This window comes from Lepidochelys kempii, chromosome 1 (assembly GCF_965140265.1).
Source record: "Lepidochelys kempii isolate rLepKem1 chromosome 1, rLepKem1.hap2, whole genome shotgun sequence".
Lineage (NCBI taxonomy): Eukaryota > Metazoa > Chordata > Testudines > Cheloniidae > Lepidochelys > Lepidochelys kempii.
The window spans coordinates 268,836,705-268,852,638 of record NC_133256.1 but is presented as its reverse complement, the minus strand read 5'-3'; the positions used below and the strand labels follow the sequence as shown (position 1 = coordinate 268,852,638).

At 43.8% G+C, this 15,934-nt stretch overlaps 1 protein-coding gene across 1 annotated transcript in view; it reads left to right on the top strand.

Annotated features, from left to right (window-relative positions):
• PLXNC1 (plexin C1) overlaps window positions 1-15,934 on the top strand; it is a 93,998-nt gene that overhangs the window by 43,719 nt on the left and 34,345 nt on the right. Inside the window, exons 10-15 of the mRNA XM_073327529.1 lie at window positions 3,573-3,712; window positions 10,666-10,845; window positions 12,031-12,118; window positions 12,664-12,870; window positions 12,968-13,162; window positions 14,198-14,300. Coding sequence (XP_073183630.1) covers window positions 3,573-3,712; window positions 10,666-10,845; window positions 12,031-12,118; window positions 12,664-12,870; window positions 12,968-13,162; window positions 14,198-14,300 — 913 coding nt within the window. The remainder of the gene's footprint in view (window positions 1-3,572; window positions 3,713-10,665; window positions 10,846-12,030; window positions 12,119-12,663; window positions 12,871-12,967; window positions 13,163-14,197; window positions 14,301-15,934) is intronic.

Sequence of the window (15,934 nt, the reverse complement as noted above, 5' to 3'; positions counted from 1 at the left end):
CTCATGTCCAGGCCACCTGGCCAGTGGCTTGGCATGAGCAACTCTAAGGCTGGTAACTATGATAACAACCTTGCAGAACCTCTGTGTGTGTGTGTGTATGAATGAATGTGTGAATAAATATGAGATTGAATGGAATGCTATAGCTATAACTAACTGCTTACTATGATTCTTTCTGTATTCACAATAAATGTGGTATTTTGCCTTTTCCCCTTTAATAAGATCCTGCTGGTTTTTATTTTATTGGTATAACAGCAGACAGGAGCTACTTACACCCAAACATTGAGCCTGTGCCACACAAACCAGCCCACACTTGCTAAATGTTCCCACTCCTTTTCCCTGGCCTTCAGGATTCCCTTCGAGACATTGCCTTCACTTAGCCCTGGAGAGCACAGTCATGAATGCCACTGGACTTCTAACAGTCCCTGTGACAAGAAGACCCCTGTGCACCGCTCTTGACACAACCTGTGGAACTCAGTGCTGAAATAAGGCCTACCTGACAGCACATGTACACCTCTTCTTCTACACAGTAATGGCTATACCAACCTGCCCCAAATAATCCCACAGTTGTTCAGCACAGATAGACACGACAAAGTGAACACAGCTGGAATGCATGCAGGTAAATGCTGCCATTCAAATCTGGAACTAACCACAGCACAAAAACAGTGTCTCATTCTCTTAGCTGTTCTTTGTGTCTACTTATTATGGCATCACCCCTACTAAACAATTGCCAGTGCCACGGTGGCACAGTTAAGGTTGCATTGTGGGGAGGGGGAGTGGCGGCATTTATCTTAACTCTTCATTTCCTGATCTTCAGAGATTTTAGTGGAGCTGAACTTGATATTCTGGATGGGCATGAGGCACCAATGGGTAACCTTAACTCTCCCATAACAGAGGTTTTGGGCAGTTAATTTTTATAAACATCTGTGACGGATTTTGAGTTGCCTGTAGCGATTTGTGAACATTATGTGTTGTCTGTGTTATTGACATGTTTACTGTATGCATATACCGAGTTAATTCAAAAGCAGTATTGTCAGGAAATGCACCCAGGAAGTGGGAGGTGAATCCAGCAAACTCTTGAGAGACACCCCCACCACATGAATTTTGTTATGTGCACCAATATGAAGGCGATGTGTCACACATCGCCTTCATATCGGTGCACATAACAAAATTCATTCCGCACATGAACATAAAAAATTAGAGGAAACACTGGTGTGAATGACACTGCTCTGAGAATAGAGAGGGGAAGCAGCAAATCATAATGAACACAGTGTGCTCTCATAGAATAAATTAGCCATGTTTTCTAGACATATGTGCATAAAATGAGCTGGAGAACACGTGGTAGAAGCTTTCGATATTTCAGCAGCCATGCTGAACCAAGCTCTAAATCGGGCAAGGGAGTGTGTCAATGGGTGTGCCCACAAACAAACTCATTAAAAATCTGGATAATCACAAAACTCGAAATCCTAATGGGTCATTTTAAACTTGTAATAAAACTAACTTTTAAAAAATAGTTAAAAATCATTTACCCTTGAAGGCCCCAGCCAGTTTGTGGTTTTAGAGTCATACTTTCCTATATTTTTAGATATTTTTTTCTCACCCCTGTTAGGTGAATAATGCACACAGAGGAAACTAACTGATTATAATACAGTGGAAACAGCTAAACTAACTACACACACTCTGCTGTCAAATGCACCAAATAAACAAACTGAAATAATTAGAGAAAATGTTATTTTTGTAACAATAGTAAGTAAAAATAAAAAGTCCAGAAAGAAGTGTGACTATTAAAATTGGCCATGTTTCTTTTTAATAGAATGAAATTTAATAGTGAAAAGTGCAAGGTCATGCATTTAGGGATTAATAACAAGAATTTTTGTTATAAACTGGGGACACATCACTTGGAAGTAACAGAGGAGGAGAAGGACCTCGGAGTATTGGTTGATCACAGGGTGACCAAGAACTGCCAATGTGATATGGCTGTGAAAAAAACTAATGTGGTCTTGGGATGCATCAGGTGAGGTATTTCCAGTAGAGATAAGGAGGTGTTAGTAACGTTAAACAAGGCACTGGTGAGACCTCATCTGGAATACTGTGTGCAGTTCTGGTCTCCTATGTTTAAGAAAGATTAATTCAAACTGGAACAGGTACAGAGAAGGGCTGTTAGGATGATCTGAGGAATGGAAAACCTGTCTTATGAAAGGAGACTCAAAGAGCTTGGCTTGTTTAGCCTAACCAAAAGAAGGCTGAGGGGAGATATGATTGCTCTCTATAAATATATCAGAGAGATAAATACCACGGAGGGAGAAGAATTATTTAAGCTCAGTACCAATGTGGACACAAGAACAAATGGATATAAACTGGCCGTCAGGAAGTTTAGACTTGAAATTAGATGAAGGTTTCTAACCATCAGAGGAGTGAAGTTCTGGAACAGCCTTCCAAGGGAAGCAGTGGGGGCAAAAGACATATCTGGCTTCAAGACTAAGCTTGATAAGTTTATGGAAGGGATGATATGATGGGATAGCCTAATTTTGGCAATTAATTGATCTTCAACTATTAGCGGTAGATATGCCCAATGGCCTGGAATGGGATGTTAGATGGGGTGGGATCTGAGTTACTACAGAGAATTCTTTCCTGGGTGTCTGGCTGGTGAGTCTTGCCCACATGCTCAGGGTTTAGCTGATCGCCATATTTGGGGTCGGGAAGGAATTTTCCTCCAGGGCAGATTGGCAGAGGCCCTGGGGGTTTTTCGCCTTCCTCTGCAGCGTGGGGTACGGGTCACTTGCTGGAGGATTCTCTGCACCTCAAAGTCTTTAAACCACGATTTGAGGACTTCAATAGCTCAGACATAGGGTTAGATGTTTGTTACAGGAGTGAGTGGGTGAGATTCTGTGGCCTGCGTTGTGCAGGAGGTTAGACTAGATGATCATAATGGTCCCTTCTGACCTTAAAGTCTATGATTCTATGATTCTTTAAAACATGACTGTGCTAGCTATTGGGACATCACCACACATATTGTCATTTTTATACACAGGAAGATGCACATGTAAATTACTTTTCCTTGAATTGTGGCTATATAGTACTCAAAAACCTGTGTATGGCTTTAAAAAGTGTCCAGTGAATCCAGCTTTATCCTGTTTCTTGTCTTTTCATTCTAGAATTCTAGCCAGCCATACCATTTTCAAGACATTGGCTAGAGTTACAGTTTGTTTCTCTGAACTCTTTCAGTGATCAGAGGTATTGTTTCAGGTTGTGCTTTTTCTGAATTGTTGAACAGTAACATATAAAGCTGCATTTTAAAGTGGATTTCTGCGATACATATCTATCAATATGTTAGATTGCGCTTCCTGTTGGTAGTTTTATTTCAGTAGAAATGCAAACGTTAACACTGCTAAAATTAGAAGACTTGAAAAGGAGTTGTGGTTTTCATCACCTCTCAGGATCGGATTCAAATATGTTAACAATTAAAAAGAAAGATGAATTCTGATTCATTTAAAAATATTTTAAATGCATAGCTCAATGTTCTTTTTTTTTTTGATAGCTTGTTTTTTAACCAGATTTTATTTTGTTTCCAATAGCCTATCCGCAGTATTTCCATAGAACCTTTATGGATATCAGTGTTAGGTAAAAGGGACGTGGTAGTCAAAGGAGAAAACTTTAGCGAAGCATCAAACATTACAATGGTGTTGACTGGAACCAGTGGCTGCAAACAAGACAAGTGAGTCCAAATAATACAAATATTTATGTGTATATTTTTAGTACATTGAAAATTACACACATACCCCAGAGCCAAATTTTGCCTTTAGATGCGCAGGCAGGTATGCAACTCTCATTGACTTACAGTCAAGGACAAAAGGTGGCCCGTTATTTACGTTAATGATCCCTTAATTAGCCAAGTGCTGAACACATCCTGTAAGGTGCTGTGACTCTCAACTCCCACTGAAAACAATGGAGGAAATACAGCCCTGCATTAGTGCACAGCCGAAGGGATGGTATGGGTAGATGGGAGGAGCAAGTCTCATTCTGGATCCTGGAGCTGCCAGAGTGATCCTAGTTCAGCCCTTGGTACTAGTAAGGGATGTTCTGAAGGCTTCCCTATCTTGCACTCCGGTGCCATTGCCCCTCTGGGCCTTGCAGCAGGTAGAAAATAGTTGGGGCATAGGAATGCCTCAGCCATGTTTTGACCCACCCCAACAAATCCCAGCCATGCTTCAGAACTCTGCTGGTACTGGAGACTTCAGTGACAACGGAGTGCATAGACTGTGCAGTGCTCAGTGGGACTGTTTGTGTAAGTGCCTGTTCACCAATGTGAAGAAGAATTGCACAGTGTAACCCTTAGTGAATAGACTAGATTACCCTAGATTAGTGATACCCAATCTTGAAGAGTCACTTCAGAGGCCCAGAGAGATGCGTGCTAATTGTGCAATGGAAACCTGACATTGCATTACGCACTTCAGCATATAGCCACAGTGCAGTGTTTGGGTACTGGGATTATTTTGTGGCACACAGCAACTTTATTCAGCTGACTATCTGCCGTCTCCTCCTCCCCCTTCTTCTTCAAGTAGTATCCCGGTGGGTGCTTCACTGTAGGTGTGTCTGTGTCCCTGCGCTGCTGATCAGGGACCTTTGGTAGCAGTCCGTCCTGCCTGCGCATGTGTTGCTCCTTGCCTGCCGTGAGGCCAGCCAGCATGCGTGGGTGACCCTCCTCAGTTCCTTCTCAACCACCCTTGGCTAGAGACATAGCTAAAGCAGTCCTTTCACAGATTGTTAACTCCCTTTAGATTTGCTAATTTTAGCTTCCCTTGAAACCTTTTTTACTTTCTTTCCTTGTTTGCATTTTATTTGGCTTTGACTAAAAAAAAAATAAATAAGAAGAAAGAAAAATGAAGAAAAAAGGGTTTGGTTCCTGCCAACCCTGTTGGGGGGAACCCCCCAGGACAAATGTATGCCGGCTCTCCATGCTTCAAAAAGGGCCTCAGTTGCAAGGAATCTATCCCAGTAACTGTCGGACACTCACAGTGCGTTCACTGCCTGGGGGAAAGCACATTCCACAAAAGTGTGACTTGTGCCAACAACTGAAGCCCAGGTCCAGGAAAGAGAGATTTAAGGCTTAAACTCCTGCTCATGGAGTCGGCCCTTCAACCCCCAGAATCCCAGCGGGAACTCTCACTGCAGCTTTCTATGTCATAGGGAAGTGAGCCCAGAGAGATTAGCCACTCACAGGACCACTAAGAGAAGGTTTGTGAGTCCCTGTAGCGAGCCCAGATAGAGCTGAAAACAATCCCCGGCTCCATCAATATAATCGGTACCGATGGCACGGAAGTTAGCTAAAACTGGTACCCAGGGCATGCATGGTACCAAGCCAACAGAACAAGCTGGACTGCCCAAGGACCCAGTGGACATGAGCAAAGAAACACCGGTACTGTAGAAGTGTGGAAGACACAGAAGATCTGCCCCAGGGAAGGCTCAGTCAGTATGGACATCTGCACTGGTACTGACTCCAGTGCACGTGGCACCGATGGACATTGTGGCCAGATCCACATCCCTGACTCCATCAGTGCAAGCCGCTCGGCACTGACAACCACTGCCAATACCTACACCATCGGCACCGCCTGATTTTCAGTGTGTGGACGGATCTTTCGGTGTCCAATGCACTGGATTCACCCTTACTTAGTACTGGAGCCCAGGGACCTTGCTCACTTAGAGCTCCGGGTTCACCGCCATCCTTGCCATGCACCACCATTATCACTGGAGTTAGAAAGTGAGAAGGAAGAGACTGGTTCCCAATGCTCTTCTCACTTGCCATACTGGGCCCAATTTCACTATGGGCATCAGGTGTATCGCCCCCCTGATCCACTGTCTCCCTGGTTTGGCCATCCATGCTAACAACCGCCAGGCCCCTACCCACCACAATGGCCATATTGGGACTCTTGAAAGGCTCAGAGGCAGCAAACCTTCCATGACTCCAGCGTGGCATACCAACAAGCAAGGAAACACCCTTCTTCAGCTGTGGCTTCGAGGGCTTCTGAACCCCCAGGACAAGGGGAAGACATTGAGGCAGAGGTGGAAGAAGAAGTCACTCCCAAGCCCATCTCTCATCATCCTCACCAGATGAGATGGTGATCCACCCCTCACCCCCACCACCATTGATGGCGGATGATTTCAAGTTATTCCAGGACTTATCACAGGAGGGTGGCAGAAGCCCTACAAATACCATTACATGAAGAAGTGACAAAGTCCCATCACAAACTGGTGGACATTTTACATTCTTCCACCTCCTCCAGAATGGCCCTCCTGTTTAATGAGGCCATACTAGACCCTGCCAGATTCTTATGGCAGACCCCAACATCTGTCCCACCAATGGGCAAGAGGGTGGACAAAAAGTATTACGTGCCGGCAAAGGACACAGAATTTCTTTTTTCCCCACTCGCCTCCCAATTCCATCATTGTGGATGCCGTTAATGCTAAGCACCGACAGCACCAGTTTAAGTCCACTCCTTATGATTGGGACTGGAAACATTTAGAGCTGTTTGGCAGGAAAGCATACTCATCAGCCACCCTCCAGTTCCATGTAGCAAACTACCAAGCCTTGCTAGCACAATATGACCATCAGAACTACAAAAAACTCTGTTCCTTTATTGACACACTCCCTGATTCTCATAAGGACCAATTCAAAACCATAATTAACAAGGGCCAACAGTTGGCTAAGATGTCCCTCCAGTCTGTGTTAGATGCGGCTGACATAGCAGCATGATCAATTTCCACGGCTGTTGTGATGAAACGGGCTTTGTGGCTTCATTTGTCCAGCTTCCCTAGAAAAGTTCAAACCACGGTGGAGGATCTTCCTTTTGAGGAAAAAAGTTATTCGCAGAGAAGACTGACATGTCTCTCCACACGCTGAAGGATTATCGATCCCTTGGGAGCTATACTCCCATCTATAAAAGAAAGTACAGTCCTCCACCACCATTCAAGCCCTGATCAGTGCAGTATGCATTTCAGGACTCCTCTCAAAGATCTTATGACCACAGAGGAAGAAACCAAGGTTCCCCAGGCGAAAGTAATCGGGACCCCAACTGACTTTATCTCAGCCCTCCACTGTGAAGTGGCAGTTTTGATGGGTTGGTCGAGGTGCCCGTAGAACACTCTCCTCGCCATCTCAAACTGGAAAACCTCGCCCATCCCTTTGGAGACCATCTCTCCCCATTCCACAGCACATGGGAACAGATAACCTCTGACAAATGGGTACTGGAGATTGTCCAGAATGGAAATGCCATTCATTTCTCCTCCCACTCCCTTTCCAAACACCCTTCCCTGTCTCTCTTCAGGGACCTTTCTCTTGAGAATCTACTACATCTAGAGGTAAACCATCTCCTCAACGTAGGAGCCATAGAACCTGTGCCCATACATCTCAGAGGCAAAGGCTTCTACTCTTGCTACTTCCTGATACCAAAGAAAAAGAGAGCTTGGAGACCCATACTGAACCTCAGAGCGCTCAACAAATACATCAAAGCACAGAAATTCAAGATGGTTACCCTATCAATGATTATTCCAGCATTAGATAAAGGAGATGGGTTCTCAGCCCTTGACTTTCAAGATGCCTACTTCCACATTTCTGTCATACTGAGTCTCAGACATTACCTCAGATTCATGCTGGGCCAGGACCACTACCAGTACAGAGTACTCCCATTTAGCCTCTCATCGACCCCCAGGGTATTCTCCAAGGTCCTTTTGGTAGTGGCAGCCCACTGACACTTTAAGGGCATCCTGATTTATCCTTACCTGGAAGACTGCTTTCTCAGGGCATGGTCCTTCACAGAAGCCCAATGAATCACTCAAAGCACTCTGGATCTGTTTCTGAATCCGGGCCTGTAGAGCAACAAACAAAAGTCAACCTTAACACATGTATAGATGTTAGAATTCATAGGAGCCATCCTCAACTCTGTTCAGGTGAAGACGCTGCTCTCACATCACAGATTCCACCGTCTGTCCTCGTTGATAGAGACAGTACAATCCAGCCCCCAGATTTCAGCCAGACGTTACCTACAGCTCCTGGGGCACGTGGCCATAGGCACTTCGGTTATTGCTCGGGTCAGACTATGCATGAGATGCCTCTAAGCATGATTCAGTTTGGTTTACAGGCCGAAGAGAGACAACATAAGCAAACTTGTATCGATGCTCACCAGGGTCAAATAATCCTTAGACTGGTGGAAGGACCCAGTAAATGTCTGTATGGGAATCTGATTTGTTCAGTCTTCCCCATCTCTACTTCTGACCACTGATGCATCCCTCATAGGATGGGGCGCACATCTCAATGGTTGCACGATAGAGGGCAAATGGTCTCCAGCAGAGACATGCCTTCACATCAACCCGCTCAAACTCAGAAGAGGCAGCAACACACTCACTTCTTCCTGCTGATCAGAGACATGCACACAAGGGTCATGATATACAACATGGCCTGCATGTATTTCATAAACTGGCAGGGAGGCGCCAGGTCTCTTTCCCTGTGCACAAAGGCAACTCCCACAATATCCTAATATCAGCAGCCTACCTACTTCCCAGTAGGTACACAATACAACGGCGGACAGTCTCAGCTGCAAATTCCCACATGACCACGAATGGGAGATAGTCGGTGACATATTCTGACAGTGGGGGACAGTAGCAAAGACCTGTTCACTACTTACCAGAACAAGAAATGTCTACATTATTGTTCCAGTGCAGGGATTGGACTACACTCCATGGGAGATGCTCTTCTTCTTCCATGGGACAGGGGCCTTCTTTATGCCTTTTTCCCCATTCCCTCTATTACTGAAAGTCCTGTTGAAAGTAAAAAGAGAAAAAGAAAACATCATACTGATTGCTCTCACATGGCCCAGATAGACATAGTACCCTTATCTGTCACAGCTGGGGCATTATATCCACTGATGACTCTTCCAGTCACTCCTTATCACCTGTCACAGAACGAGAGATGCCCTCTCCATCCCAATCTGTGGGTTTTCCAGCTCAAAGCATGGCTCCTTTGTGGTGCCAGCACATGGACACATCTTGCTTTGAGGAGGTATAGGAGGTGCTGTTACACAGTAGGAAAGGAACTACTCGTCTTACCTATCTGCAAAAATAGAAAAGATTCCAGATATGGTACCAACCTGAAGGCGTCGCCCATTATACAGGCACCCTACCAGTAATCCTGGACTACCTGTTGGCTCTCAAGAAATTGTGACTCTCCAACACTAAAGGTCCATTTAGCAGCAATTGCAACCTTCCACCAAGAGGTAGAAGATTACTCAGTCTTCTCCCATCCAACTACAAAGAGGTTTCTTAAGGGCATAATGAACCTCTTCTCACAACCTACACTTCCCAGTCCTCAATGGGATCTCAACCTAGTGCTAAAATACTAGGTAGACTGCCATTTGAGCCTATGGCCACTTGCTCATTAACTCACCTTTCCATGAAGACAGCGTTCCTCATAGCCATCACCTATTCAAGAAGGATAGGGGAAACAGCAGCTCCAATGGCACATCCGCAAAGTCACGCTTTAGACCACATCCAAAGTTCACTCCCAAGGTGACGTCCACATTCCACATAAATCAGCTTATTCAGCTTCCAACCTTTTATCCCAAACCTCGTCAGGATAATAGGAAAGCCATCCTTCATATGCTTGGTGTGAGGAGAGCTTTGGCCTTCTATTTCCAAACTCTTCCTCTCCATTGCAGATAGATCAAAAGGTACAGCGATTTCAGCTTAGAGACTCTGCAAGTGCGTATCGGGATGTATTATACTGTTACCAATTGCGCAACGTAACACCTCACTCTGTAATATGCATGCTTTCTACAAGGCTGATCACCTCATCGGTTGCCTTTTCCAAGAGTATCCCTGTATCAGAAATCTGCAGAGCAGCGACCTGGGCATCTGCATATATCTTTGCAGAACACTATGCCATCTTGGGGGATTCAGCTGCAGATGCCAAATTTGGTGCTAATGTGCTATCATCCATATCAGACTCAACTCCAAAGTCCCTGTCTCCAATGGCGGGCACTGGTCAGGAGTCACCTATAGTGGAGCACCCATAGGGACATTACTTGAAGAAGAAGAGGTTACTCACCTGGTGCACGAATGATGGTTCTTCGAGATGTGTGTCCCTATGGGTGCTCCATGACCCACCCTCCTCCCCTCTACTTTGGAGTTTTTGTCATTGACTCTGTGGTAGATAAGGAACTGAGGAGGGTTGGCCTGCGCATGCTGGCTAGCCTCGTGGCAGGTGAGGAGCAGCGCATGTGCGGGCAGGACGGACAGCTACCAAAGTTCTCCAGCCAGCAGCGCAAGGACGCAAACACACCTACAGTGGAGCACCCATAGGGACACACATCTCAAAGAACCACCATTATTGCACAAGGTGAGTAACTTCTTTCTGGGAGAGGCTTTTCTCCTCTCTCCGCCTCTTCAGTTTATGGCCTGCCTGCAGTAACATGGAGAGATGATGGGGGCTTCTGTCAGTTTGTTCAGTGCTACTTGGACTGCATTGCATGGGAGCTCTGATCAGACCCAGGGATTCTACAAGATCTTCACTTGGGGCTCTATAAACAGCCACATGTAACTCCAGAGTCACAGCTTGAGTGTCTCTGTCATAGTTAAAATGCTGCAAAAACATCTGCACTGTTTTTCTTTCTCTTCCAGCATACAAGTCAGCAAGGTGTTAAATGACACACACGTGAGATTCTCTCTCCCACCTCGACGCAAAGAGGCCAAGAGTGTATGCATAAAGGCTAATGGCGGTAAATGTTCACCACCAATCACAATATATTATGTCTCTCAGCCATCATGTACTAAAATGGAGCCAAATATCACTTGGGCCAGGTAATTCTTGTTTTTGTTTTTTGTTTTATTTTTATAGATTTAATAAAGCTTAGTCATACTATGTTAATATTAGTAAATTTAACTGGCTGCCGGGTCCTCGGCTGGTATAAATTGGGTGTTTATAAACTGTATATTGGTTTTCAGTGAAGCTGTACTCATTTACACAAGATAAGGTTCTGATCCAATAATCCAGTTAAGCACTGCTATAACCCATTTGGGTGGAGGGCAGGGAAGAATTTAGCGCAGTGAATTGAACTGAAGCAATATTTAACATGCAAAGATGATCACTGTAATTAAAAAAAAAGATACATTTGTGGTAAAGTACAAAACTATTTTTAACCCTTCTTAATGGTAAATGAAAAATAAACCTTGGTACTAAACTGAGTTCTAAAATGAGAGTGCCAGGGTAGCACAAACATATTTTGATTTCCCCCATGATTTATTTTGACCATACATTGTGAATTTCCCCTTCATCTCCTGAAAACTAGCTGCAGAGATTCTCCTTTACATTAAAAATATCTTTAAAAAAAAAGAAGTGAACTGATCATAAAAATGAAAATTCCCCTTCCTTGAGTAATATGTATGAAATGCCTCCACTGACTTGTCTTTAGGCCAAAGTGCCAGATGCTTCCTGTGAGGTACTCTACACCTTCATCTCCTACTAAAAGACAACAGGAATTGTGCATAGTCCTAGGTTGCTCCAGGAGCAGCAAAACAATGTGATGCTCCTTGTTCAAGGTAGATCTTTGGCTTATGTTCTGGTGTTAGCCCTCAGTGAGCACAATTTTGGTTAATACAAGCAAATGCATTGTTGCTACTTGAATGGAAGAAAATGTATGACTAACTGAGAAGTATTATATGCCTATAGATTATTAGATCATTTGGGGCTTGCATTGGATCTCTCATGAGCAAACAGGATTTGCACCATGAAAGAGGAATGCAACTATATTGTATCTTTGAAAGTACTTTCAGCTTAATTTTGTGTAACTGGAAAATCAGTCATACAAATTACCTAGCCCTGCAACTTGTTTTTATCTACTGTTACCAAGGCAAAAGGTTATACACTGTGACTAGTAGTTCCTTCTTGAATAAAAAGTTTGAAATGTAAACAGCAAAAACAAGATATGTATTTATTTGTGGGGAAAAACTAACATTAACCCTTCAATTTTTTAATTTTTTTTATAGTGGCGGTCGCAAAATAACCCTCTTTGGGAGAAATTTTAATGTGACAGACAGTGTCATTATTTCAGATGACCAGAGATTAAATTTTACTGTAAGTCTTGAACTCCTTTGCAATAACAAAGTACGTGTTTTTAAAGGACTCACTTTTGTTCTTAAGCTCTTTCAAAAGCTTAAGCACATGCTTAACTTTACTCATGTGAGTAGTCCCATTGAAGTAAATGGGACTACTCATATCAGTTAAATTATGTGTGTGCCTAAATATTTGCAGAATCAAGGTCTAAAATAGTTATTTCCCATGCATAGGTCTCCAAGGCCTCAAAGTTCTAAGGATTCTCCCTCCTATTTTCCTGTTTCTTCACTTCCCAAAAGGCCTTGCAGCAACCCTCTCCATCACCAACATAGACGCAGCCTTAGAAGAGTGCATGGCTGGTGCTATGACTGGTACTTAAAAGAACAAAAATGACCAATACGGAAACTACTTCAAATATAGTACACAGCGTATTGCTCTTAAATAGAAGGTTTATCAGTTTCCCATGTGATGTCAGCAGGATTTTAAAGTGCTATTGAGTGCCTCTGTTTCTCACTGTCTGTACCTTGGAGTACTTCAGCACTGACAGTTTTACTGTTTTTCCCTAGGTCTCTGGATGTCCTGGAAGTACTTCTCCATGTAGTTTCCTAACACCAGATGTTAGCCTTTCAAAAGGGAGTAAAATTGTTAATGTGTCACTAAAAGTGGAAAATGTCCTTATACCTTGTATTAAATTACAATATTGTCCTGACCCTATATTTATTGACTATCAACTGCATACTGAGATGGACCCCCATCTGGAATTAAAATTATATGTAAGTTTTTAAAAAATCAAACAAAAATTCACATACGATAGTTTTAAGTTTTACCACATTTAATAATAGTTTCCCATTTCAAATTTGTACTCTTCAGAAAAAAAATGACATCTTAGATATTTCTGAAAATGAGATTGGCGTTACTCTTACTCACATGATGAATGGTACACTTTTGGAAACTATAATCTTCAGTGTTCAAAATATTACCAAAACTCCAGATCGTAGTACTATACTGTGCAAAGTCAAAAGGGAAAAACCAGGCAAGATTGAGTTATCCACTGTGAAAGTTTGGGTGAGTAAAAATTCTTTCTGCGGTGATTTAACATTGTTTAGTTTTTATGCTTATAAAATAGGTCCAAAGATGTTAATCAGCTGATCATAGATATCCTTTATAATTAAAGAGTGAAATAGCATTATAATATATCTTACCTAAAATAGTTCGCAGCCAAGTTGTGACGCTGCACAAGCTCAGGTTTAGGTGAACTTGCAAGATCTGTCCATGTGTATCTGATAAACTGTACGAAAACTTCAAGACCTGTGGCTTATCACAGTGTCTCATGAGGAGTTCAAGGGACTAAGTTCTGCTCCTCTCAACCTCCCTGGAGCAGAACCAATGCAGAAGAGGGCAAGATGCATGCTTTGCAGCTGTGCCATCTGTACCACCTTCAGGGTGTGGTTGGTTGAACTATAGCTCCATTGGTTGAAGTAATTCCCCATGGAGGATGGGGAGGTAATCCAGGGGCTGGGCTAGAGAGGTGTGAGCCTCTGCGAGGGCAAGGAAGGGACTTAGGTTTGGTGCAAGGCCTCTACCAGAAATGTTGTTTTTCTTTGGTGTTGACTTGAGCCTTACATTTGTCTTTCTGCTGATCAGGGTAGATATCTGCAGTGAACAGAGCAGTTTTTGACTATGAAAACTTGTTTTTACTCTCTTGAAAATGCCAACATTTTTGTTTGCAGTGATTCTGGTGAGTGCAGATACTTGGCTGGTTTGAGGCCAAAATCTGCCTTTGCTTACACCACATTAATTTCAGTGTGTCTAGCCTGAAATATAAGTGATGGCAGAATTTGGCTGGTTGTGAGTAGTTTTACATTTTTCACACAGCACAGTTCTGTTCTTTTGGTTTAACATAAGATATGGTAAATGTTATGTTTGGATCGGTTCATATATGTTTTTCCAAACTGCTTTTTCCTTCCCGATGATTTACCTAGTCAGGGTTCATCACTTCAGCTGAAGAGACTAGTTGCTTTAGCCTCTGAACATGATCTTCTGCAAACATGGACTAGAGTAGTTGCATTCCACTAATACAGCTGTCTATTTTTCCATTAGGTCAGATTAGGAAACTTTACGCAGGAAATTCAAAAGAAATCATTGCACAAGTATTTGTATGTTCTGACTTTGCTTCCTATCTTATTACTGGGTGTAATTGTTGGTAAGTACTGTTATGCATTATTAGTTTTTGATTTGCTGAAAGAGATAATTACTGGGTATACCTTAAAAGTGTCTGGGATTGTCCAGGATGATCACAGAAAGTCTGATATTTTCCCCAGGTCCAGTTGGGAACAGTTAGGTAGATTATTTTGCTCTGGTGGTAAAGTTCATCATCACAGACTACAAGATGTAACAAGGCTGTTTCAGTTGTCAGTTCTTCCAGGAAATGCACCATGTGGTCATGCAAGATCTAGGAACTACAGCCCAGATCCTCAAAGATCTTCAGGTGCCTAATTCACATTGACATCAGTGGGAGTCGGGTGCCTATATACCGCTGGTGATCTGGGCCTACATTCCTACATCACAAGTTAGCGCCTTCCCAGTTGTCAAAACAAAGCTCCCCAAGGGCGAGTGTCCCAGCACAGTTGCTTATCATCAAACAATGGTTGTGATCATCCCATTTTAGATGACTCATTAGTTTAATTAATTGTAGTTAGTTTGGTGAGGGGTTTATTTTTCACCCCTTCTTTTCATTATTTTAATTCTTCCATATTTTTACTCCATCTTATTTTGTAGTGAGAGGCATGTCTTAGCCTTTACTGCTACCCTTGTCAGTGCCTCTCCTCTCTCACAAGTGTTAACTAAGCAGTTTGGAAATACACATGCCAACTTAAAATATTTCTCTTTCTTGTAAAATCAGTCATGTTTGAAGAGTTTTATTCCACTTTCTGTCAGATGCTATGGCTTAGCATGCAGATTTGAGTGTGTTATTTGTTAAAAGAAAGTCAGCCTGATAATTCTGAGATCTAAATAAAAGGAGTGTGTTATTAAAGAGTGCCTTGCACAATGGGATACTATTGTGAGCGGACTGTGTCATAAGCAGTCGAGCCTAGTTGTCGGAGTGGGAGTCAGGCCTAGGGTTCGGAAGGGGAGTCAGGCCTGGTGGTCGGAGTCTGAAAGCCAGAGCCCAGGGTTGAGAAAGGATTAGAATCAGGAACCAGTGCTGAAGGCAGAGGTGAAAGTAAGCCAGTATGGTCCAGTATGGCTTACCAGCAAGAGCTGATATGGCGTACCCGACCGGCTTCCCCAGTCGGCAGTGGCCAGAGCCTCAGGCCCTTTAAATTGCAGCCAGAGCCCCGCTGCCGGAGCCCCTGGGTAGTGGAGGCGGCTGGGAGCCCCGGGGCTCGGGCGGAGATTTAAAGGGCCTGGGACTCCACTGTGGTAGCGGTGGCTGGGAGCCTCTGGCCCTTTAAATCACCGCCGGAGCCCCGCCGCTGCTACCCCAGTGCTCCGGCAGCGGGGCTCAGGCAGTGATTTAAAGGGCTGGTTCTGAGGCAGGAGCAAGGCTGGGACAGGACAGGAACAAGGCTGGGTACAGAGCAAGGTCTGGGCTGGAGCTGTGGAGGAGGAGAGCAGGAGCAGGATGTGGCAAAAGATGAGACAGAGAATCAGTGGGCGTGTGTGTTGAGCACCCAGTGAGCTACTGCTGCTCCAGAGTTTAAGAACCGCCTGTGACTGGTTGGATCACAGAAACCCCGTTGGGGCTGCCAACTACTATGCCAAGATTACTTCTGCCCCTGCTTTCCCTGCCAGCTTGGGACTCCAGAGCCCTGCCTGGCTGTGCCAGACACGCTT